At 36.5% G+C, this 24,502-nt stretch overlaps 2 protein-coding genes across 3 annotated transcripts in view; one reads left to right on the top strand and one right to left on the bottom strand.

Annotated features, from left to right (window-relative positions):
* Nucleotides 1-10,464, bottom strand: part of LOC129261998 (kinesin-2b-like) — a 29,786-nt gene extending 19,322 nt beyond the window's left edge. For both annotated transcript variants that reach the window (XR_010293765.1, XM_054900024.2), the window contains exons 1-4: nucleotides 10,348-10,464; nucleotides 5,227-5,382; nucleotides 4,763-4,810; nucleotides 4,106-4,252 (exon numbers count right to left, since the gene is read on the bottom strand). Coding sequence is in view for 1 of the 2 variants with exons in the window: in XM_054900024.2 (XP_054755999.1) it covers nucleotides 4,106-4,252; nucleotides 4,763-4,810; nucleotides 5,227-5,382; nucleotides 10,348-10,350 (354 nt within the window). In the remaining variant the exon portion in view is untranslated. The remainder of the gene's footprint in view (nucleotides 1-4,105; nucleotides 4,253-4,762; nucleotides 4,811-5,226; nucleotides 5,383-10,347) is intronic.
* On the top strand, nucleotides 10,443-24,391 carry LOC129261999 (histone PARylation factor 1-like). Its single transcript, XM_064100384.1, has 7 exons — nucleotides 10,443-11,001; nucleotides 12,198-12,354; nucleotides 13,417-13,554; nucleotides 14,734-14,920; nucleotides 16,106-16,204; nucleotides 17,094-17,332; nucleotides 19,030-24,391. The coding sequence occupies exons 1-7, from the start codon at nucleotides 10,876-10,878 to the stop codon at nucleotides 19,329-19,331; spliced, it is 1,248 nt and encodes a 415-aa protein (XP_063956454.1). The 5' UTR covers nucleotides 10,443-10,875; the 3' UTR covers nucleotides 19,332-24,391.
* The last annotated feature ends 111 nt before the right edge of the window (nucleotides 24,392-24,502 follow it).

Raw genomic sequence — 24,502 nt, 5'->3', positions numbered from 1 at the left:
ACCAAGGTTGCGCCAGTTTTCTGCTTGCAGGCAGATATTGAATAAACCTTGTTTTTGTGCCCGCACAATAGATAATTCGCGGATTAATGTTGAATTAAAGAGCGGATCACAGCTCAATTTAATCACTGAATCTGTAGCAGATGATATTGGTGTCGAGATTCTTGTTGATGATTTTGGTTTTGATGATTATTTTGTTGATGGTGTGTCCATTGTTAGTCTAGTTGATCAGACCCTGGTGGTCGGTTTGACTCAGTTCACATTATTGTATGAGGATTGTGAGCTTTGGTTTGATGGTGTGGTAGTCCATGATGACTACTTGCGTGGTTCTCGCAGTATTGTTGCTGGGGCTCCATTCATGGAGCAGAACGATATTTCAGTTCGCCCCTCCAAGCAGTTGATCAGGTTTGGAGACGGTACTGCTTTCTGCTATGGTTTGTCATCTCGAGCAGCTCCGCCATGTTTTCGTGATGTTGATCTCGCTGGCATACATTCAATTACAAATCACATTCTCATTGATCGGGAGCATGAGATGAATGAGAGTGAAATGGATGATAGTCGTGAGATTGATAATCATGTTACATTAGGGACCACAGTCACACCAGTAAACACTAACATACACAAAGGAGATGATGGATATGAGACAAGTGATAGCGAGTTGAATGAATCTCAATGTAATGATTGTAAATCTTGTAATGAAGATCGAAGAGATGAGACTAGTAATGGTGAGGTGCTTGAAATTGACAAAGGTGAAATGAAACCATGCAATGTAGATGGATACAAGAGTAGTGATGGTGGAGGTCATGACTCTAACATAGTTGATGTGAAACAATGTAATGCAGATGATGGATACGTGACTAGTGATGATGAGGTGAATGCAACAAACAGTGCTGACATGAAAGAATGGAATGAGGAGGTTGAGTATGCAGCTTGTGATGGTTTGGATCATGAAAGTGACCAATGTGATGTGAAACAATGGAATGAAGAAATTGGATATGAAGCTAATGTTGATGTGGTTGATAAAGCTAATGGAGATGATGTGCTTATTGGTCACATGAGAGATGTAAAAGAAACAAGGAAAGATAATGTAGGGTCTATTGATAGTGATGTAATTGGTCAGGATACCGATGCCAATGTGCCTTCATTGTTCCAAGAGTGTACAGTTACAGACACTTATGAAAGCAGTTCATGCTCTCCTCCAGTTTTACGTTTGAGTGATTTCAGAACTTCTTCACTCCATTGCATTGATTGTTGGCATGGTAATATTGCCTTTACTACTCTGAGTGGATTGAGTTGCTCTCCACTTTCTGCCGATGAGTTTCAGCCTTTGGTAATTTGGGATTGTTGCCAATCCAATGTGACCTGCAGTTTTACAGAGTCCCTTGATTTGGATCCTAGTCAGAACCATGGTCCTTGCTTTTTGTCAGATGTGACAATTTCACCTAACATGACTTTGCCTGATGTAACAGTTTTGCCTAACTTGTCTTTGCCTGATGTGACAGTTTCGCCTACCTTGACGTTGCCGGATGTGACAATTTTCCCTAACATGACTTTGCCTGATGAGACAGTTTTGCCTAACATATCACTCGATATGCTACTGGATCGCTGCATAGGTAGCAACCTTGTCGTTGACCGTGGAGGTACCGTACTGCCTCTTGATCACATGTTTGACACTTCTAGTAGTGTTGATACTGTGTCCGTTACACCATCGGCCGATTCGGTGTTACCCTTCAACGCGAGTAACCGCCACAGAGCAAACACCGGGGTAACCGCTATGCCTCCGTGCCAGGCTAACGTCAGCAGCAGTAGCTCTACTACGCAAGTTATCCGTCCGGCGCGGGTACAATGTTTCGTGAACGGGTTGATCCCGCAGAGCTGTAAGTCGTTCATCCCGCCAGCATCGTATCCTACCGAATGTAAGCACTCACCTAGCATCCCAGTCTCTAATAGCCATGTTCATTCAATCCGGACTGGTGTCGCTCCTCGTACTCGCCCTCCAAATCAGCCCCTTGCTACCCTAGAGCTTGGTCCTGCTGATCTGTCTGTCCTTGAAGGTGTTCATCATTGTCGTCCTCCAGATCAGCCCCATGCTATACCAGGGCATTGTCCTGCTGATCTGTCCAACCCTCAAGGATGTCTTCACACTCGTCCGCCAGACCGGCCCCATGCTACTCCAGGGTATGGTCCTGCTGGTCTGTCTATCCCAGTGGTAAAGTTTCATAGACCGTATGATGTTGGTCCCTACCTAGGACTTTTCTTCATGATTCTCGCCTATCAACGCTCCAGAGACATTTATTGTTTGATACAGTGTTCGCTCGCCTTGCTTTCAAGACCTATGATTACGTAGACATACCTTCTTTCCATGGACAGTGATTACTCTACATCTTTCGTGAGCTTGGACACTGTGCTTTTATAATTGGACTGGCCATATTATGTGATTATTAAGAACATTCTATCAGGACTTTTATACATTTCATCACTTGATGTTGTTAGCCGATATGGACAGCATGCTTACTTGGTTTTATATGTACTTTTGTGTTATGTTTATTTGCAGGTATATTTCTGTTCAATCAGGAAGGTTAGGAGTGCCATGTAAATTTTATGACTTGTAATTTTCTGTCAGGATATTTTATTATAATTATTTGCAGGTATTTTGGGGTTCAATGATTTTTTGTATACAGTATAGTATGTTATTTTGATTGATCACAATAAACAGTTTCATGATGTAATTTGTGATGTGCTTTGGGTGAGTGATTCTGCCAGTTATTAGTGTTGTTGATTTTGTGGATGTGTATTTTTATGACGTTATACTGGACAGGTGATGATTTGCTGATTCTTTAATGTGTGCCTACAGTGATATTTGAGAAGATGATTTGTGTTGTTTTGATATTAGTTAGTATACTTTTGTTCTGAATAATGATTTATATGCCTTGTTTTCAGACGTTGTATAACTTGTGTGTATCATGCATTATACCTAGTAATGTTACTCAGTTCCTTGTGTCAGTTTTATGTAGTTAAACAGTCATACGTTGTGGGTAAGTGGCTGTTTCCTCTATTTGATCCATTTCCGTTTTTGCAAGTATTTTCTTATCTCATTGAGATGGTATGAGACTGCTCATAATTCAGTAATTTTTGTCCTGTTTTTTTGTGCCATCCTTTTTTATCATACACAGATGTTTTTGCTATTTAGGGTGACACCGTTCAACTGTGCATTTAATCTATTTGCTATGTGGAAACTTTGCACTGAGGTCATTGTATTGCTTTTTGTTTTATTTGCCAATATGCATGTTTTCCTTTTTAATGCAGGTTTATGCTTGTTTAATTTGTGTCGAGAATTGGCTATTAGTGCACAGCCTTAATTGAGCCTTGTGTTTTGGCGTAGTTTTGGGTCCAATTTTTGCAATCCGCTGTCTAGACGGGGATAATGATTTGCTGTCAATCCGTTTGTAAGCCCACCTATGTTTTTCGTCAATTTATATGATGGAGAGAGATGAGAAGTGGTGCTGCCATTTGATGTTTTTTTTTAAATTGTGACCTTTGTTGTGGTATGCCTGTTTAGTATTCAACTTGTTATGATACATTGGTGACTAGATTTATCAGAGTCTTACACCAGTGAAGGTCTAACCCTTTTTATGTAATAGTGATTTAATTACGGATCATCATGATTTTGTCATACAGTTTTTATTGTAAAAAGATGGGAAAAGTAAAAGGCAGTCACGCCAGTGTGTTGTTATCGTATTATACTGATGATTCGATGTTGCAATCACAAAGTGTAAGCGCGCCACCTTGTGTTGGTCTCTTGGCCATGGTTATTAAAGACAGTTACACGTAACCTCAAAGTTGCTTAGTTTATTTACTTCTTTTATATTAAGTTGTGCCTTATTAACCCATGGCGTTTCTTCTATTTTTTTTTTATATGATATGATCAAGATGCTTTTTGTTTTGTCAGGAATCACAAAAGAAAGTATTGTACTTTAAAGTGTTAACATAACAAAAATGGTAAATTTCAAGTAGACTGAAAAAAGACAGCTGAAAAACTGTTTTGGTTTCATTTTTCTGGGACACACTGTAGATGCAAGTAGATTGGAAAAATAAAGACTGTTCTTACCATTGGAACAAGACCTGGATCCTCCATAGGCCCAGACATGAGATGGGTCTTGCCGCTGTTTGTAGGTCCAAACGCAATGATAGTGACGTTATAGCCCTCCATTGCTCTCTTCAATAAGGGTTCACATTGCTCTTTGTATACCAAACTCTGCAGCAAACAATAATAACAATAATAATAATAATAATGATAACAATAATAATAACAATAATAATAATTATAATAATATAGTCAATATTAATAATAATAATAGTAATAATAATGATAATAATAATAATAATGATTTTTTTTTTAATGTAAAAAGTAATGAGTGTGGAATAGCAAGGAAAAAAATAGCTCCAGTATTCCAAAAATGGCATTTTTGCGACCTATAAACAGCTTAAATAAGACCCCACAAACTTTAGCAACCAAAGATTGTCTATAAAGACCACACCCTATGACTATTTTCTCTTATGATACATCTGTCATCATTTTTCTTAACAAATAAATGAGTCTTTCCTCGTTTCTAAAGGAATGCATACTGTATATTTCCTATAAGAATCATTACACTGATGGATTTCCATAGTTTGATTGGATCAATTGCAACTCTTTGAGTAATGGAGCCCTGGTTGATGTATGTACAAAGCAAATGAGAAAGAATTTTATGAAATAAATACTTACTGTTCTTGTATCCCAGAAGTAGCTGGCATCAAAAGCAAATACAGCTTCCTAAATATAGTAATAATGAACAGAAAAAACACAAAATTAATAAATAGTGTGTTATATCATTCTACATTAGTGTCATCACTAAAATATCAAACTAAGGGAGGATGCATGGTAAATATACACATTACAATCTTTCATCTGTTGAAATCTTAGTCAAGTAAAGGATATGACACAATACAATGAAAAACATGATGAAATTTAAATTCATGATATATATCAGTTTGGTGCAATTATAAGGTTTTTAAAGGTGTACATCAAAATTTTGTTTAACAAATGGGTAAAAACAAGAAATTATAGAAAGTTCCTTGTCCCCCTTATATAAACATCTTGCTACAAAAGAAAAACAATTGAATATACACTTATTGCAATGGAAGATAGAAAATGACAAATTCATCACTTGAATAATAGACTGAACAAACCTTTCCAGTGCCGCCCTGTTGTGGATTCTGCAATGTAGTCTTGTCTCCAGACATCTTGACAATTCTTGAAGCACCTTTCTCTTTCTCGATATCTGTGAAAGGTCGACATCGTGCCACCACTTTCACCGCTACCTTCTCTGCAGCCTTTGAGTCAGGCTAAAATTAAAGCATTGCAAAGCAGTTAAAAATTGTCAAGTTTGGATCTTAATCTTCCCACTCTTCTTAAAAACAACAAGGGAAGAGAAGTTAAAAGGTTTGGCAAAGTGAGCATCTGACTGCAGATAATCACTCAATATACGAATAATAAACCTGTTTACTAAATATTGCTTGCCAACTCCCAAAACTATAATACATGTTACAACTTACAAGTGATATTCATGCTTAAAATACTTAATTAGAAAAAAGAAGAAAATAGTTACATATATACAGTGATTACTAAGTAAACCTTTTAATTCATTTCAATAGAACAAATTAGAAGTGAAAACATATCAAAACCACTAACAATTCCCTGAAATCTCAAGCTACTAAATAATTAACAATAACATTTCGAGTTTTCATTAAAACAACTTAACTGCAGATTTAATGTCAATTAATCATCAGAAGTCCATCTGAATACTGTTCACAACTTTATAAGTTATGTTATTTTTCTGAATCAGATGATGATGATGATGGTGGTGGTGGTTTTCATATTTCATTTAATATCTTGCTCCATATAGCTACATTTCTAAATTTTTCTATCAATCTTCTTACATTAATACAAACTTTCATTCTTTGTGGACTCTAAATTGAATTAATTATAAGGTAATATTTGAATTAGAGATGCTCGGCAGGTCGCGCAGCCGAGCACATGTATCCCCCGAACCCACCGCTTCATCCGTATTTGCGATATATAGAGCTCACACAGAAATTTGACAAATAAATACAATGGTCATGGCGACAATGACCCTGCCCATATTCACTGTGAATCTCAATTTTTCTAATCATGCCATTGATGTCAATTGTTCTACAAATATTTTTGGAGTACTTGCAAAGTAAGCTTCTCAGAAAGACAGGTGACAGAGTAAAGTAATTATTATAGTTTTTTAATCTAATTTTTTAATGCAATGATGTAAAGTGGTTTTACTTGTATTGCACATTGAATCATTCTGATTTACTTTCTATAATCAGAAATTTATTTCACAATCAAAAGAAATGGAATGTAATTGCAATTAAAATCAACATTTGTTATGATTTTCATTTAATGAATTCAAAGCATTGATCAACTCAGAAGATTTCCTTACTTTAATATCCTTCTTTCTCCTTCTTTACAATCATATCATCCCTACCCCCCAACTTCCATCTTCTTTTCTTCTTACAAATAATTATACTTTTCTTATTTCTTTTTAATAACCCGATTCATTTCTTCTTCTCAATATTTCTCCTTTAAATTTTGTTTTCTTTCTCTTCAACTGTCTTTTTTCCCCTTCCTTTCCTTCCCCAGCCTGCTTTAGAACTTACAATGATACAATTTATATATTCTAGTCACCAAATTACAACACAGTCAATTATTTTTTATATCTTGACCTGAAAAAATATTGAAAAAGTCAGAGGGATACCATGATCATGAATACACATCTACAGACATCTATTATGAGCATGGTGACAGTAATGGGCCAAATCGTGGTTTCAGGAACCACTTGTCGATTTATATACGCATGCGCGCCTGTGAATGGAGGTGAAAATAGGGAACCGTGCGTGTGAATGAATAAAGCGCTACTGTACAAAGTGAACGGTGGTTCCCAATTTCACGATAATGACCAGTTATGACAATCATGGAAGTTGTCTTATGGAAATTGTCCCAAGCAGGGCCTCGGATCGTACTTGACAAGACCCCCCCCCCCAAAAGAAGGCCTTGAACATGTTGAAGTTTACTAAAGGTAAAGGGGGTAGGCCTACTATACTATAGTATAATGTTGTAAATCGGATCAAAAATCAGATCGAAAATCGGATCGGCAGTTAAGCTTCTAAAATCGAAATCGAATCGAAAATCGAATCGGCGATGTTTAAAAACAAAGGAATACATCAAAATGTGTTTCGCGGTCGCGCGCATCTTCCTGACAAAGTCACAAAGACGAATGCATTGGAATGGAAGTCGCCAACATGCGCGATCGTTTGGAACATGTTTTAAAGCCAGGGGTTTTGAGGTGTTATTGCTTTAAAATAAACCGAGTGATTGTTATTAGAAAGATAAACGAAAGACGCATCTTCCGAGCAAAGGCGCAAAGGAAAATAAAATGAAAATATTTCTCATAGATCACAGGTTAATGAACGATCGGCGGGACATCTTTTAGAAGTATTTTTAGGTGCTAGCGATTTAGAATTATTGGAATGATCTCTTACGACGCATCATCTTAAAGTCGCAAGTGCAATTAAAATGAAGTAAAAGACGCAAGCACGCACGATGATTTGAAATATGTTATTAAAATGTTTTGGGTAGCTAGCGTTTTCAAATCAATTTGAAGTTCACGGCGGGGTCCGCTATCACCACGAGGTTGAAGAGAAGATGTCTATCATCATAAAGGGGGTAAGAGAGTAGCGCAGTGAGCTCCGTCGGTAATACGACCTTTCAAAGTTCACGGCGGCATCCGCTATCACCACGAGGTTGAAAATAAAATGTATATCATCATAAACGATGTAAGAGAGTAACTCAATAAGCTCCGTCAATAGTACAGTCTTTAAAAGTTTATGGCGGGGTCCGCTATCACCACGAGGTTGAAGAGAATATTTATATCATTATAAAGGGGGTAAGAGAGTAGCGCAGTGAGCTCCGTCGGTAATACGACCTTTCAAAGTTCACGGCGGCTTCCGCTATCACCACGAGGTTGAAAATAAAATGAATATCATCATAAACGATGTAAGAGAGCAACGCAATAAGCTCCGTCAATAGTACAGTCTTTAAAAGTTTATGGCGGGGTCCGCTATCACCACGAGGTTGAAGAGAATATCTATATCATTATAAAGGGGGTAAGAGAGTAGCGCAGTGAGCTCCGTCGGTAATACGACCTTTCAAAGTTCACGGTGGCTTCCGCTATCACCACGAGGTTGAAAATAAAATGAATATCATCATAAACGATGTAAGAGAGCAACGCAATAAGCTCCGTCAATAGTACAGTCTTTAAAAGTTTATGGCGGGGTCCGCTATCACCACGAGGTTGAAGAGAAGATTTATATCATTATAAAGGGGGTAAGAGAGTAGCGCAGTGAGCTCCGTCGGTAATACGACCTTTCAAAGTTCACGGCGGCTTCCGCTATCACCACGAGGTTGAAAATAAAATGAATATCATCATAAACGATGTAAGAGAGTAACACAATGAGCTCCGTCGGTAATACGACCTTTCAAAGTTCACGGCAGCATCCGCTATCACCACGAGGTTGAAAATAAAATGTATATCATCATAAACGATGTAAGAGAGTAACTCAATAAGCTCCGTCAATAGTACAGTCTTTAAAAGTTTATGGCGGGGTCCGCTATCACCACGAGGTTGAAGAGAATATTTATATCATTATAAAGGGGGTATGAGAGTAGCGCAGTGAGCTCCGTCGGTAATACGACCTTTCAAAGTTCACGGCGGCATCCGCTATCACCACGAGGTTGAAAATAAAATGTATATAATCATAAACGATGTAAGAGAGTAACGCAGTGAGCTCCGTCGGTAATACGACCTTTCAAAGTTCACGGCGGCATCCGCTATCACCATGAGTTGGAAGAGAAGATATCTATCCTCTTAAACATCGCCATAGATAATACCGCGTCTTTCTCCCTGAATAATGCGACCTCTAAATAGCTAGCACCTCAAAAACAATCTTGAAATATGTTCTGAGCGATCACGCACTGTAACCAGATCTACGCCGATTTTTTATTTTCGATTTTTTTCCTTCAAGGGGCATGATCGAAGATCGGCAAGTGATTGCCGATTGTGGTGAAATCGAATGGAATCGGTTGCCGATTGCAAAATCGGTTACAAGCTTACTATAGTAATACCATGGCATGGCATTATTGGTAGGGTGTCTGAAGCCACACTGAAAAGTGTCAGCATAAAACAGGCTAATTTAGGGGAAAATATGGCATATTTTTTCGGGGAAGTTCAGGCTACTAGAAAAATGTGATCTGAATTGATTATTAACTTGTGTTTGGCATGTATGGAAAGAGAAAATTCAGGGGCTTCTTTTGACAGTAAGGACAAGTTTATATGATCATTTTAAATAAGGATTTAGAGATAAATTGCAAACCCTTATTTTTGTGTGTGTTGAGATTGCCATTTCTCCATGCGTTTTCTATGGGAAAATGAAATTTCTGTTTTGCACAATTTTTTTCATTTTGTCGCAATTTTTCATTGTGATCTGGTTTCCAAATCTTTATAAAAATCATACCATCAGATAGAGCATAAAAAATCCTATTGGACTCTTTATGGACAAGTTTTTGGCATTAATAATAAATTTATAACAGCTCTCGGAAGCTAAAAATTTGGATTTGTGTGTGTCCATTTCTTAACTACACAGTCTATGGCAGAGAAATGCTGAAAATTTACCTAATTTCATTCTTCTTTTTTGCAGCCAATAATTGGATTTTTTTCAAAAATTTTACATTTCTGTCAGTCTGAAGGTCATTTCTCTTCAAATTCACAAAGAAAACGTGATATTTTCTTGAAATAAGAAAAATAATTTTTTTCTCCAGACACCCTATTATTGGCTAAGTAAAACACTCTCTGATTCTGAAATTCTTCTCTTTTTTCTCTGAGAGTAAGTCTCTTTTCTTCTTTCTCTCTCTTTGACATTGTCATTTGTTGCAATTTTGACTTTTGTGATCACCCCCCCCCCCCCCCATCCGCGCCTGGTCAACCCCTCCTCTCTCACTCAGCATTATTCACACTCGGCTCTCTGCATGCAATGCCAGGCCACGGTATAATGCCAATTAATTAAGTTCACATCGCATCGCGATGCAATTCGGCAATGCAATGCCAATGCCATGGCCGATATGCACGTTAAAAAAATCAGAACAAGCAGTAGTCCTACTTTCATTACTATCACAATCCTAAATCTACTAACGTGTAAAATTCACATGAAACCAATTAAAATACGAACCATGTTGCGTGACTATACAAGAATTTGATGAAGATTTACTCCTTTTTTCCGGATCCTCGATAAACTGTTGTCAGAAACCAAGCAACTCTGACGTCATTCGATCTGGGATTTGATCAGGTGACCATAAAGATCTTGCGACCTTTTCCAAGACTTTGTGATATGTTTTTGCACGTCCTTTGGTAGTATTCTTCATTTGTATTTATATATTTTTAACAAAAAGACATTTCGATTGTAATATTATAGTATTCGAAATATCCAGTAATTATTTTTTTGTGGTTGAAATCAATAAATAATGAACAGTGTAAAATTAGATTACTACGTAATCCTTCAAACGTTCCTATAGTATGAATATTGCGCGCGCCGCACACTTGTAAACAACGTGAAATCAACCAAATGCAATGCAAATGCAAAATGTTAGAAGGAAATTAGACTCAATTGTCTTTAGCCTCTGATACTATCTAGATTTATCTAGGTTCTATGTAGACCTAAAACGAAATCGAAGACGAGTTTACAGCTTATCTTTAGAACATGGCGTCGAATCATGACTGCAAATATGGGACAAAATGCTACAGGAAGAGTGAGGAACATCTCAAGAAATTTAATCATCCAGGAAGGAAAACAAATGCAAATGACACGAATGAAGATGATGAATCGGTAAGAAAGATAACATTTGATTTCGATTAAGATTAAAAATTAAGATGAACATCAATAAGTTACATATTGGTAAGAGACTAAGAGTTCCATATGCACCCCCCACTAAAAATTGAAAATAAAAACATGGAGAAGGTTCAGAATAATATATCTAGCCCTGGCCTAATATCGAACATATATGATGGGGAAGTGGAAATACATATATGGCTTTATTCCGTCAAATATTCATCATTGAATATTTATATATTTTTTTAAATTGGTTTCAGGTTTGCTTAAAATGTCAGGACAGGTCTGCACAGTGTGGATAGTCTGATGATGGTGTACCTCGGGCGAAGTTTGTGCAAGCTCCACTTCACTACCGCCACACTACGCTCCACCTACCCGAACTTCGGGACGGTGAACTCAATCGGATATTCCAAGTGACAAAGGTGGGATCAAAAACTGGTTTATTGTAAAAATTAAAGAAAAAAAATATAACGAGAAAGAAAAAGAGCTTAATTTCTTACTCTTCACCCTTATTTCACTCCGTGTCCATCCTCCGGTTATCCTCAAAATTGGTGATTCTGGGCCATAATCAAATTCCTCACATGTATTATTCACGGCCGATTTCAAAACATTGTATGCGCGTATCGAGTGGACCTTCCTAATAGCAACACTGATGTGTGTTTCTGGCTTTTCTGCCCTCTACGTTCGTTGCATGCAATGTTTTGAAATCGGCCGTGAATAATACGTGTGAGGAATTTGATACTGGCCCAAAATCACAAATTTTGAGGATAACCGGAGGATGGACACGGAGTGAAATAAGGGTAAAGAGTAAGAAATTAAGCTATTTTTCTTTCTATTTTTTTTTTTTTTTCTTTAATTTTTACAATAAACCAGTTTTTGATCCCACCTTCGTCACTCGGAATATCCGATCGAGTTCACCGTCCCAAAGTTCGGGTAGGTGGAGCGTAGTGTAGCGGTAGTGAAGTGGAGTGGAGCCTGCACGAACTTCGCCCGAGGTAATGATGGTGTAGTGATGTCGAGTTTATAAAATTTGCCTTTGAGCTAATTTTCTTACGTCACCAGGTGTACGTCACTATGCCTATGATGCTAATTCACTGTCCAAATTCTTGTCATTTGCAATTTTGCTTGCTCTATTGTGAATCAAATGATAAATCATGACAAATCTTGTATTCTTTTCAATTTTAATGTTACAGGATCAGGATTTGGCAAGTCAACCCTCCAAACGTCAAAAGTTGACAGGTTCTGAAAAGCAGGATCAGGATCAAAATTCTAGCGAAACTGAAGTACAAGATCTCGAAACTGAAGAAATTCAAGAAGATTTACAAGAAACATGTCCTCTTGAAAATGAAGGTAACTGCATCACTATAGGATGGGGGCAAGGATCCTGGATAGGCAGGCCAGGAGGCTCCTATAGACTAGAGAGTAAAAATCATTCACTAACGATAGTTTACTCTTACGTTTATTAAGTGAATGATTTTTACTCTCTATGAGCCTCCTGGCTAGGTGGGGAAGGGGCTGCAGGGCGCAGGTATTTCTCCAAGAGGTATGTTTTGAAACAAATATGAAATGAATTTAGAATTAATTAGAAGAATCTTCATGAAGATTAGCTGTAAAATAGACAAGGGGATAGGTATCACATATATCACTTTCAGGTAGCTACTCATGAAAAAGTTTAATATTGGCCTTGTATTCAATTACAGTCTCATAATGCATGCTTATGATTTCTTGAGAATCAAGTTACATTTTATTGCAAATTGTTTTGCAATTAAGACCCTGATAAACAAAGAAACAGCATCAGAGGTTGTATCCCTTGTTTTTCTTTCTTTACTGGGCTGGAACTTCTAAGATCCAACAGATCTTTAATGCCAGTCCACACTCAAAGCCTGTTTCGTACACTATTTACTGTATTATCATTTTTTGTTACTTTGTTTTGTTCTTGTCATGTATTTCTTATTTACCTGTATATATGTTATTTTTATCGAGTGAAATAAATGAATTGAATTGAATTGAATTAATTTCATCAAATGATAATGAGATCTACTACATGTACATGTATATTTGTCTTATTAAGAAAATGGACAAGAAGTTGGTCATTCATAAACTAGGAGGGGTGCAGAATTAAACCAATTGTTTATTTCTTATTCAGTATGGTATATAGCTCCATTAAACAACTTATATTTTTTTTAATGAATGATATTAAGTGTCATTATAGGTTTGATTGGTGTGCATTTAGATACAAGATGTGTAAGATGTCTGAACTGATTGATATTTTTTGTCATTTCACATTCCCTGTAGAGTATTATTAAGCAATCAACATACAAAAAAGAGAGATAAATTGCATGTAGGCCTAGAAAAAAGAATATTGTAATATCACTTTTTTTTAATTTGATGCAACTTTCATTCATTTCTTAGATGCTGATGAAATACCTAGTACTCCTCCAAATATTGACATCAAAGAGGAACTGAGGTTAAAGTTCAAAGTTGAGATGCCACCAGATTTCTTTGATTTCTGGGATTACTGTAAGAGCATCAATAATGCTAAACCTTCTGGTAAGTTGATCATAAAAATCATATCTTATATTTGAATATGAACAAACTCTACACAACATCAAAAGTAAGTTTCCCCCAAAAGAACCCCATCAAATCTTCCAGTATAACTAATTTGAAATTAAGCCTGGGATATATAGCCAGGGTTGTTAGAGAGCAGATTCTCAAAAAGTGAGTGACATCAGTGAGTTAATGGCTGTGAGAGCACAACATGAACACAAATTATGGGGGTTTTTATATTGGAGGATTTGATGGGTTCTTTAGGGGTTAGGGGTGACTTTCTTTTGATGTTGTGTTTATTTCTTATTATTATTATCAAGTCAGGGGAATTTTACTTCTCAAATTTGATCAGCAGTGAGGGAAATATTTCAACAATATTCTGTACCGGCCGATGTGATAACCTGCTTTTATAATGACCACCTGTATATATTTGAAAATTGTTCACTTAAACTTCAAGAGTTCATGTACCCTCACTGGCCTTATCTATTGTCACAATACACAAATCATTGATTTTTTTGGTAAATTGATTTTAGTCGTTTTTTTCTGAATCATTCAAGTGTGGCATTAATTTTGTAATAAAAGGAATTATTCTTAACATGCTAATGAAATGTACCAGATGAAAAGATCTCAAGTCATGTACCATAAAGTCAGTAAAAACTATTTTCTTCACTTATACCATAATTGTGTAATTATTTGTTAAATGGCAATAGAGATGATACACAAGAAAGTCTCATACTTATCTTTGAAGATAAACAAACAAACCATTTTTTCTTTCATTTTTCTGATATCCAATCACTAAATTTGGAAAATTGCTGCTCGAAAGGCCCTTCAAACAATAAAACATTGTGAAGAAAGAGCACTGGATATTTAAAAAGAAATCACATGTAAAGTTTAACAAAGAATCATTGGCTTAAAAGAGTTCTGATCGCCACTAAAATTGATTTGAATATTAGATGATGTATGATTGAACCTTTACCAAAGTTTTAGTCAGGTTTAAATGTATAAAACAACTAATTATATGACTGTGCTATGCCGAATGTAATTGATTCCTGCCCCTGTTTGGTGATCTTTTGAATTTAGTCTTCAGTTATAACCACTCATAAAAATTAGTAATTATATATATTTTTGTGATGTTTGCCTCAGCCTGACCATCTAAAAACATTTAAAAATTTTATCTTACAGAGGCATTGAAGGAAGACGTTGGCTTGGTTCTTGGTGGTCCGTATGATGTCATGGCTGGCAGGCTGAAATGTGTCAAAGGTCAAAGACCCAATTATTTATTACACCATAGATTCTTCTATGATCCACCCGAGTTTCAGACAGTCTTGGTCGGTGATGAGAAGAAACAACACCACATTGGATACTATAGGTAATTTAGTCATTATCGGGGAGGGGGGGCACTTGTATTTGGAAAGGGTATAATTGTGCGGCCCCAAACCATAGTACCATACCATTAAGAACTACCGGTATGTGTAAAGTTGTTATGAAATGAGGGGCTTAAGAACTAAATGGCCCTCTGCAAATGGGGGTGCTTGGGAACTGCAATGGGATTTAATGTTAGGTTTTGTCCCGGAGGGGCCACTTCCATTGGCGAGTGGATACCATGCGCGACCATGGGGTCTCGAAAAGCACCCTAAACACGTATTTTTCATATTATGAAAATGCACCCCTTAACAAGTATTGGCGTGTGAAACCCTACCCTTAACAAGTATTGGAAACAAAACGATACTCTTGGCAAGTATTCCCTGAATTGAACCCCTAAACAAGTATATATAGCGATATTTAAATTGTTATGCCACGGACGACGTCGGTTTTACCTTTACCTATACATCATTGGGCTTACTACAGCCTGGCCACCTCCCCACACCTCGTGCAAACCTACTCTAAACACGTAGTGTTGACACTTGGGGCAAAAAGTACATCCTATATAAAACATTTTAGTCTTAATTTTTTATACCCTCGCAAATTTGACCCTAAACACGTTGTTTTCCTATCGAAAATAGATACCCTTTTTTCATTATTTTAGTGTTTTTGACACCCTTATTACGTTATGTACGTAACATGCCCTATCTTGAAAAAGACATCCTTTTTACGTGTTTTTTTGGTCGCGCATGGTATCCACTCGTCAATGTATGTGGCCCCCCCCCCCCCCCGGGGGGGGGGGGGCTTTGTAGGGTAGGGTCAAGTGTTAAATCCAGGGTTGAAGTTAGTCATTCTGTTAGTGTGTGAAATTCATAGCGGAGAAATTGTTGCCGGATCGATTGTCATGGAATCGTCTGTCACATCTGCGTTATTATATTACTTGAGGGAAAATGAAAGAATTTTGTAATTAATACTTTTCAAAGTTCTTATCTTATCTTCTTATTATGAAAATTTGTGTTGATACCATTTTTTTTAATGTGTTTTTTAAAGGGTTGTCTAATCCTCTGATAGAAATTAGACTAGCATCTTACTGCATTTTAAGTTCAAGAAATGCATTTTGAATTAATCTATTAAAGGTATTTTTGCTCTCTGTTTCAGCTGTTAATATCAATTGATTATTCTTTTTATTCAGAGATGAACCTCAGAAAGCTCCTGTTTTTATGGCTTCGAACTCGGCAAAGGAAAACAGTACCATCACACCTCAGGGAGAAAATATTTTTGCTGCTGTGAAGTGAGTACTACCAGTATAGTAATTAAAGTCATTCATCTAGGTTTTAAACTACTGGGGTGACCGGATTCACCTCGCACTCGAAGAAATCACTCTCACCCCTTCCCTCTACTTTACTCTATCCGATGCATTCTCCTCCCTAAGCCCAACCCTCCTACTCTCCTCCACCACTTGCTTCTTTCATGTCTTCTTTCGCAGCGCACAACACTGGCACTGGTCCAACGGTCCCAGATCGGTAAAAATTGCTGTTGGGCCAGTGACTTTTCAGAAATAGCCAGATTTACTGGTCCGAATGACCAGTAAAAATTATATCTCCACTTCACTCTATTCGATGCATCCCCCCTCATCCCAACCCTCCTACTCTCCTCCACTTGCTTCTTCCATGTCGTCTTTGGTCCCCCCACCCCCTTCCCCTCTGACCAGCCCACCTCAAACTCAAGTGCCCTTCTTAATTCATGATTTTTATCCCTCTGTTTGTGTTAAATAAACTCCAATATTAACCTTTTGTGATTATTCAATGTTTGGTCTTATGCAGTAACTTTTTATTTGGACTGACCCAGTCAATGGATCTTTCCAAGTCAGCATTTCTCATTATCTTGGTAGTTTATATTCAAGTAAAAATACTTTCAAGTAAATAGGGACAAGGGGGGGGGGGGCTTGTGTGTGTGTAATTCAAAAATATATCACTCAGACATTATTTCGAGTGTAAAAATAGTGTGGAAAATGATCATCATCAGTGTCATCATAAATATGTGTTTGCAAAATGGTTCCATTGTGCTTGTTTGTAAATGTTTTGCAGACATTCCCCAAGGCTGAATGATATGAATTTTAGTGAAAGTCACATATTTCAAAGTCATGTGATAAAAATAGTCTTAATCTTACTCTTTTCCAGGTTACACATCGATAAGCTCACCAAACAGACCAAAGAGAAGAAGAAGTTAGGAGACCTGAAGAAAGTAGACAAATCCTTGACGGACTGGGCCAAGAAATGCAAGCACTCTCTCGAAGCTCGGACGAAGAGGATGAAAGATCGCGACAAGAAAGTGGTCACCAAGACATTCCACAAGGCAGGCATCGTTGTACCTTTAGACAGTACAGGGGTTGGTTACAGAGAGCTTCCAGAAACGGATGGTATGTATTCTCAGTAAATTGCCAATTGGTCTACACCTGGGCCCCCTCTTACAAAGACTTAAGATTGATCCAATCAATTGCAGTTGTTTGGAAATCCATCCATACCATAATTTTCTCTACAGGAAATTTGCATTATCTCCTTAGTAAACATAGCGAATCACACTGAATGTATGAATATACATCACATCTAGAAAATATTTTGAACAAATTTGCATTTAAGATGCTGGGGTTGCTGGCCGTCCATAGTTGCCAACTCTTTGTGAGATGGGACCTAGGCTTTGTCTACTTTCTGCATGGTCTCATCCCACCTGGGCCCCGTCTTACAAAGAGGTTCGATTGATTCAATCAACCACAACTATGGAAAGCCAGCAACATCATCATCTAAAAAGCATGTTTGTTCAACACATTTTCTAGATATTATGATGTATATTCATTCATCCATAGTTTTCTTGATAATGCGGTGTGCTTCTCTTTGTTTACAAAAGACATTGTGCAAATTTCCTGTAGGAAATAAAATTATGACAATGATGGATTCCATTGAGTCGAGGTTGATTGGATCAATCTTAAATCTTTGTAAGAAGGGGACCAGGGCCCCGTCTTACAAAGAGTTATGATTGATCCAATCAATTATAACTCTATGGAAATCCATCAGTGTCATAATTTTTTCTACAGGAAATTTGTAAAATGTCCTTTGTAAACAAAGGAGAACACACCAAATTGTCAAGAAATCAATGAATTTATGGATATACGTTCATATCTAGAAATTTTTTGAACAAACATGCTTTTTACATGTTGACTTTGCTGGCTTTCTATAGTCGCGATTGATCGGATCAATCGCAACTCTTTGTAAGACGGGGCCCAGGTTTGAATTGTACTTTGTCTACTAACTGTTTATTTCCATCTAGCTCTCCTAATGTTTCTTCAATTTCTAGTAATGGGCTATACCCAATTTGTCTAATCTCCACTTGGTCTAACACAATAGTCTTTATGGTTAGATGAACTGTTTATGAACCAAATTTTCATTTGACAAAGTGGAAATTAGACCAAACAGCCATTAGACTAAATAGGTATTAGCCCAAGTGTTGTGTAGACCAAATGGCAGTTGGACCAAATTGATACTAGACCAAATGGGTTTAGCCCATGTGGTATAAGACTAACTGCTTGTAGACCAATTGAATATACTTTCATTTTTCTACTGCAGTAATCTAGGACTAAATGGTTTGTGGTTTGGCCCCCAAAACATATAAAATACATCAGAAGAAGAATTTGATATCCTACGCATACAGTGTATATTTTTTCTTGCATCAGTAATTATAGGTAAGCACTAAAATCTTTAAATAGAGGGTTCTCACAAATAAACAAGGAACTGAAGGAATAACCAACAAGTAGGGGTAAAGTGATTTACAAAAAAAAATTGTCAATAAAAAAAAAAGGTGATCACCATAGAAGAGAAATTAATTCCCCAAAAAGGAGAAAATTAGAAAATAGGTCAGGGGGAGGGGGGCTGGGTAATCAAGGTCATTTTCTTATGGTATTTCTTTGCTTTTCTTCTTTCATATTTGACCATACATTAGGTAGCTTGGAGGTCTTCAAGAAGTTTCTTAACAGTGATCCTACTGAGTGCAAATAATCATCAGTATCTTTTAATTGTATCTCTTTTTTCCCCTTCTTCTTTCATCTTTGACCATACCATCTAGGTGACTTGAAGAAGATCCTCAAGAAGATTGTTGAAAGTGAGACCGAGGCAGAGAAAGCGCGATACTCAGACGCCCTCCAGGAGATCATCACCCTGGTCCAGTTTGCCAACGACGAATGCGACTACGGCCAGGGGTACGAGCTCGGCCTGGACCTCTTCTGCTACGGACACGAACGCTTCCATTCCATGATCGGGATGCTGCTGTCCGTCGCCTACCAACTCCTCGGGAGGGAAGTCTTTGGCGAAATCTTAGATGCTCACTTGAAAGAGCGGAAGAAAGATCAGGTCAGTCAGATCTCATAGCCCTAGGTGTTCTTTCTACGGCCATGTTGAATGGTGTCAGAGGTGACTGATTGCTCTGGAGATGTGATGCCTTGTCTTTTATTTTCCTTCATTTTGTTTAGATGAGAAATAAAGGCTTGTTAAGCTAGTGTCAATGTGCATAATGGATGGGAGGAGTGGTGGTTAGTTGTTGTTTCCAGGCCTTGTATTTTTTTAAAGTGTTGGACCGATATGTGAGGTATCGAGAAAATGTAATCAAATAAGTTTGACTGCTTGTATGCAACTTGCCTTGCATAGGATATGGAGTGAAAGTCATATAGTGTTGAATTCTAAGCCATTCAAAAATAAAAAAATGTCTGCACAAACATTGTGTTCTAAGGCCGCGTTTATGCGACCTCATAAGCGAGAATCAGGAAAATGAATCACGAGTCAAAATACAAACATATATCACGGTAGCTGCAAAATTAGGGTTTGACATGCAGTCTTGAAAAGTGAAGCACAGCAGCTAGTATGTATTCCAACTGTGAAACAGAACTTTCATAAACTTGTCCATTGATAAGTTGACAGTGTAGGAGTGTTATGAACTATGCCTATAAAGGAACAGGGTATACCCCAGCCAACATAGTGTTTATGCTGATCTTGTAGATGAGCACATTATATTTTTATCATGCAAGGGCACAGTAATTGCCGTCTGACTCTCAAATGATTTATATGAATTATAGTAATTTTCTTCCATGACAAATTCATATCTTTTTTATTGTTTTTATCCCTTCAACCAGTAGTGGCAATTAAAGTGGGATATATTGATCTTTAACTTTTTATATGTTTGGTACAATATCCTTCATTAAACCTCTCTTAAGGTTTTGTAAATCCTCCCCAACAAAGTATGCCACAGTTCCAGTTCGTTATTGCATTGTCTGAATGTTTGTTTGAAAAAGAAATTGATATAAATAATATGAAATATAAACATGCTTTAGTGATGTGTTTTGCAATTTTACCTGACAAATTATTTTGGTCTGGATTCTCAGCCATCAATAATATGAACTGCATAGTTTTTGTCTTCATTTTCTTGTCCAAAGTTGTTGATGTTTTAGAAATTTTTCCTTTTAAAGGAAGCCATCATAATGCAATATTTGTCACCTCAAGAGGGCGCTTTTCAATCTCAAAGTCACATCACTGTCAACTGTATGGAGATTGCTTGTACCGTTTGCTTTTCCATGAAATATGCAACCTTTTTGTGCGTCCGACCGCCATTTTTCTAAAATCTTACTTCACTTCATAAACTGACCAAATCATGGTCATTTGAGAGCATTACAGACTGTCATGAGAACGAGAAATAAGGGACAGATAATTTCATGAAGGTCCCACATACATGGGGTCGACATACATATTTTATGGAATTGCCCATGTTTGCTTAAAAAAGGTATGCAATGATTGGCGATGTTTTCTTTGGAGGCATCAGAGACTTTTATGAATTTGAGCAAGAAAAAAATGAAGAAATTTGACAACTAATCCCACATCTATAGATTGATTCATTGTTTGTTTAAGGTTTAAATTTTAATTTCATATTATGAGAAAGCAAAAAAAAAAAGTATACCAAACAGACAAATCAAAGGTTTTAAAAACCAATACAAGTTTGGAAAGAAACTAGATTGCGTTCACATTTGATGTACATGTATTCCAGCTTTCCAAAATAGCTTATACAGGCTTTAGGTACACAATAGATGAGATTATTAGGAATAAAACTGTCCCACTAAAAAAAAAATCAAGAAAAAAAGTGTGTAGTTTATATACCTTGGCACTTCATATTCTGGTTGTGCTTAATTTTAAAATGCATGACTCTACAACAGCATTATGAAACACTTCTATACACAACAAAAAAAGTAAGTCCCCCTAAATCAAATTGCTGTAACTTTTGAACGGAATTATTTTGAGATATGATTTTTCGTAGGTGGTTTTCTACACTCATTAAGCAACTCCTGGGGGAAAATGAGATTGATCGGTTGAGTAATGCATGAGTAATTAAAGATTGAATTAAAATGACCATTTTTTAAAGTCACAAGAGTCGTTCTTCAGTTTGTGCAAATACAAAATTGGGCAAAAGTTGTTTTTAGGTGAATTTTATAGTGTTATGCTGTTTTACTATCCATCATTAAGCCACTCCACACACAATTTTGATATCGTATGTTCATGGTTGACTGAGCACAATGTATTGCAGGGGCTGCGGAAGCGGGGGAGGGGGTGGCTTCAGCCCCCCCCCACTTTTTTCCAAAAGCATGTAGTATTGTACAAAGATGTAAAAATGACCATACGATTGTGATATTTTGCATAGTCAGCCCCCCCCCCCACTTTTGGCTCAGTCCCCCCCCCCCCCACTTAAAAAAACGTTCCGCGGCCCCTGTATTGTGACGTATCATCATAGGGGTTTATGGTAGTATCCTCTACAACTTAATGTTAAAATTTGAAAATGTTGGTGGCTCCCCCGATTATAGGCCCCTCCCCCATTTTAAATTTCTGGATCCACTACTGATTTGTCCATAAATTAAACTGATCATGAGAAATTGTTAGGAAAATAATACATTTATGCAGTATAAAGAGTATTCATTCCTATGTTTTCGAATGTGCTCGCTCAACCATGAAAATGTTTAAAGTTCGGAAAGTGTGTGGTGATAGAAATGATGGATGATAAAAACAACAGCAATTTAAGTCACATTTGAAACCAAATTTGCCCCCAATATTCACTTTATTACCCTTTAAAGGTCAAGTCCACCCCAGAAAAATGCTGGCTTGAATAAATAGAGAAAGATCAAACTAGCATAGTGCTGAAAATTTCATCAAAATTTGATGTAAAATAAGGAAGTTATGACATTTTAAATTTTCGCTTATTTTTCACAAGACAGTGATATGCACAACTAGGTGAGTCAGTCGATGATGTCCATTACTCACTATTTCTTTTGTTTTTTATTGTTTGAATTATACAATATTTCATTTTTTATAGATTTGACAATAAGAATCAACTTGACTGAACCATATACATGTAGTATTAAACAATGCTAATTCCACATGTTCAGGGAGGAATTAATCGTATCAATTGACAATGAGGAGAAAATTAGAATATTTCACATATATAATAAAATACAAAAGAAATAGTGAGTGGATGATGTCATAGTCTCCTCATTTGCATACCAGCCAGGATGTGCATATAACTGTTTTGTGAAATTAAGCAAAACTTTAAAATGTCATGACTTTCTTATTTTACATCCGATTTTGATGAAATTTTCAGTGTTATGCTTGTTGGATTTTTCTCTTTTTATTCAAATCAATTTTTGTTTGGGTGGACTTGTCCTTTAAAATGAGTCTGTGACATTGAAAATACAAATTTTCCCACTTTGATGCGTGCTCACTCATCCATAAATAAACAAATCAATTTCATTTTTGCACAGAATTCTGCCCATAAGGTTGATAAACATTACTGCCAAATGACATTGCTAAAGACAGCCTTGAAAACAAGTTCCACCATATTGAATAAGGGGTTACTTATTCTTAAACATATGCACCCATAATGTACACAAGTCTATGAGAGAGGAAGTCAAAATTTTAACAAATATGAAATGAGGGTTTGTTTCATGGACAGTTTTTGTTACTTCTGCCAACAGTTATTTCATGAAACTTCGCACATGGCTTCAGAGCAACACTATCCAAAAGGCGCGCACACCAAAACAACCATTCAATACGGCAAAGAGTGGGGCCAAGGCCTCGAACTTTCTTCTTATTTGCATAATTTTCTAATATTGTGTGCTCACTGATGCATTAAACATCGGGATTTTCATAAAAATCAAATCAAATGAACTATGCAAGGAGGTTTGTGACAGATATCCATAGTTACAAATTGCATTTTTTCCAATAATGTAAAAAAGAGCTAATCACATTCCACATGTTCATTCAAGCACGAATGTTTGATTAAACGCCTTTGAATCATTGAAGCATGTTAATTGGTCATGAACATAACGAAAAAGTTGAGAAAATATCATTTTCAGTTACCAAAATGAAACAATACTTGCCTATATTTGAAAATCGTATTTTTTGTTTTCAATAAATGTTCATTGAACCGTGAAATGATGAATATTGTTAAAGATACTCTTCCCAAAAATAACTGTCATCATATTCTATCATTTTTAATGATAGAAATGTGTAAAAAATCCAATTATAGCAAATTTGGACTTGTTTTTATTCAACCGTGAAATTAAGCCAAAAAAGTTGTATCGTCTTTTAGAAAGTACCTTTTACAAGCCTTCTGACTATTTTTCATGAGAATGTGGAATTAGTTCCAATAAAATGGAATCAAAATCATGATATTTGGCTCGTGACTTTTGAAAAGTTACATTTTTACCTTCTGATGGTGCTCACTGAAGCATGACGTAATATACGTCCATAACGTTTACTCAGAGGGTAGCTTATAAAATTACCTACACGCTCATGTAAAAATATATTGAAAACTCGCATTGGTTCGGAAATTATTGATGTTTGTTTAAGGGGGGACTTACTTTTTTTGTTGTGTATAGATGGGACAAGTGTTTTTATCTTTCTGGTTTTAATATATAAAGAAATATACACTACATTTGGGATTTACGTTTACTGTCCATAGTGCTGCACTGCTGCTGCTTGCCCCATCTGGGAGCAAATTAAACTCACATCTCTCAGAGTGGAGTATATTTCTTTATAAAAAACAGCTAGATAAGAAATTCAGACTGGTATCATACATGTGATATTGACTGCTAGGCATTATATAATTGAAAAATATGTACCAATTTGGAAGACTTTGTTTCTATGTGCCCAATGGGATCGTAACTCTTGCTAGACCTATGATGCATATGTTATAGAAATATTTCTTTAATTACAATATTTTGATATCCATATGTTACAAGAGAAATGACATTGAAGGCTCGAGATGAATAAGGAAGCAGGTATGAATGCAAAATGTTCTTTGTAATTTTAATTCATCTATGCATGTTTTGAAATTATGATTGCATGTGATTTTATGTAAAATGGACCAAATAAAATTTGGAGTAATTTTGATAGAATATGGAGTTCAAGATTTGTCATTCATTAAGGCTCTCTAGTAGAATAAACTATTATGATCTAGCACCTGTCTGACTCTCAAACACCTTACTGCTATGTATCAGTATTGAGTC

Source organism: Lytechinus pictus, chromosome 5, assembly GCF_037042905.1.
Source record: "Lytechinus pictus isolate F3 Inbred chromosome 5, Lp3.0, whole genome shotgun sequence".
Taxonomy (NCBI): domain Eukaryota; kingdom Metazoa; phylum Echinodermata; class Echinoidea; order Temnopleuroida; family Toxopneustidae; genus Lytechinus; species Lytechinus pictus.
This window is presented reverse-complemented; position numbering and strand designations above follow the sequence as displayed.